Source organism: Cynocephalus volans, chromosome 10, assembly GCF_027409185.1.
Source record: "Cynocephalus volans isolate mCynVol1 chromosome 10, mCynVol1.pri, whole genome shotgun sequence".
NCBI classification, from domain to species: Eukaryota; Metazoa; Chordata; class Mammalia; order Dermoptera; family Cynocephalidae; genus Cynocephalus; species Cynocephalus volans.
In genome coordinates, this window is record NC_084469.1 from 20,765,989 (window position 1) to 20,767,570 (window position 1,582).

General features: G+C 59.0%; 1 protein-coding gene across 1 annotated transcript in view; it reads left to right on the forward strand.

Annotated features, from left to right (window-relative positions):
- Positions 1 to 586: 586 nt before the first annotated feature.
- GAS2L2 (growth arrest specific 2 like 2) overlaps positions 587 to 1,582 on the forward strand; it is a 7,327-nt gene continuing 6,331 nt past the window's right edge. Inside the window, exon 1 of the mRNA XM_063113288.1 lies at positions 587 to 971. Within this exon, the coding sequence (XP_062969358.1) occupies positions 587 to 971 (385 nt within the window). The remainder of the gene's footprint in view (positions 972 to 1,582) is intronic.

The following is a 1,582-nucleotide window of genomic DNA, read 5'->3' on the forward strand; positions in this document are numbered from 1 at the left end:
CCCTGCCCCTGCTTCTCCCCGCATTCCCCAGAAGCCCCGACCTGGTCAGTCCAGTGAGAGAAGCCAGCCCCAGCCTCTCCTATCTGCTGCCCGGGCTCCGGGGCGGGCTCAGCAGGGCAGGCCTTGCCTGTCAGGGAGGGTTAACAAGGAGTGTTTGTAGCAGCCACTGTCTCCAAGGAGAGGAGAGGAAAGCAGAGTGGGGAGGCCGACGCCATGCCAGGCTCCCGGCAGCGGCTGGTGGAGGGTGGGAGGCGGCTGCTTGACCTGGCCAGCCCGGGTGGAAGAGAAGAGTGTCCTGGGAGGTGCTGAACTCTGAACGGACTAGGCAGCGGAGTGAGGTCGCTACAGGGCCACCAAACAGGGAAGGTTCTGGCAGAGACTGAGGAATGTGGGGGGGCAGGGACCAGGCCCAGCTTGGCAGCTGACGCCAGCGACAAGTAGCAGAGCCGGAAGTCCTGGGCTCTTGGAGGGTAGAAGGGGAACTCCTGAATCCGGGAGAACCCCGAGGCCCAGCAGGTGGCAGGTGTGAAGAGGCAGCAGTGGGAGAGAGGAGGTGCCCACCTCCTCCCCTGCTGAGGTTCCAGCCATGTCCCGGCCTGGGGGATCCAGGAGGAGGCCTGGCACCCTGGGGCCTCCTGTGCGCAGCATCCGGCCCTTCAAGTCCAGCGAGCAGTACCTGGAGGCCATGAAGGAAGACCTGGCCGAGTGGCTTCGGGATCTCTACGGGCTGGACATTGACGCGGCCAACTTCCTGCAGGTGCTGGAGACAGGCCTGGTGCTTTGCCAGCATGCCAATACTATCACAGAGGCTGCTCTGGCCTTCCTGGCTGAGGCGCCTACCCGAGCCCAAAGGATTCCCATGCCCCGGGCTGGGGTTTCCTGCAATGGGGCCGCCCAGCCAGGTACCTTCCAGGCCAGGGACAATGTCTCCAACTTCATCCAGTGGTGTCGCAAGGAGATGGGCATCCAAGGTAAACACCCTGGACCCCACCCCCATCCTAGACCCTTATCTTGTGGGGTATCTGTCTCATATCTGAGGTCCAGGCTAGATCTGGGGGTCAGGAGCCTGAGTCCTCCTTCCAGATTGGCCTTGAGTCAGTTCTCTTTTCATGCCTCAGTTTCTCCATCCCATAGTAAACCCTCAATAAATAAATGTGTTAATTCATTAATGCATTCGACAAACATATACCGAACACCTCTTCTGTGTTGAGCACCATGCTGGGTGCCAGGGACCAAGAGGAAAGAGACCCTGTCTCCAAGGAATTTATAGGCTAGCAGGAGAGAATGATGAGCAGATATGTAAATTACAGCCCATGGTGACAAATGCTCAGAGTAGAGGTATGGGTGCCCGGGAGCCAGGGAGGAAACAGTGACCTGATAAGGTAGAAGTGGGGGCTCAGAAAAGAGATTCGGGATGAGTATTGAGGAATAAATAGAAATTTGGGGGAAAGGGAATTCTTACCAGGGGGATGGCAGGGGCAAAGGCACAGCAAAGTGCTGTGTCTGGATGACTGGGAAAAGCTGGGGGTAAGGGCATGGTGGGCGGGTGGGGGCGGGGAGCCAGGGAGGAACCCAGTCATGC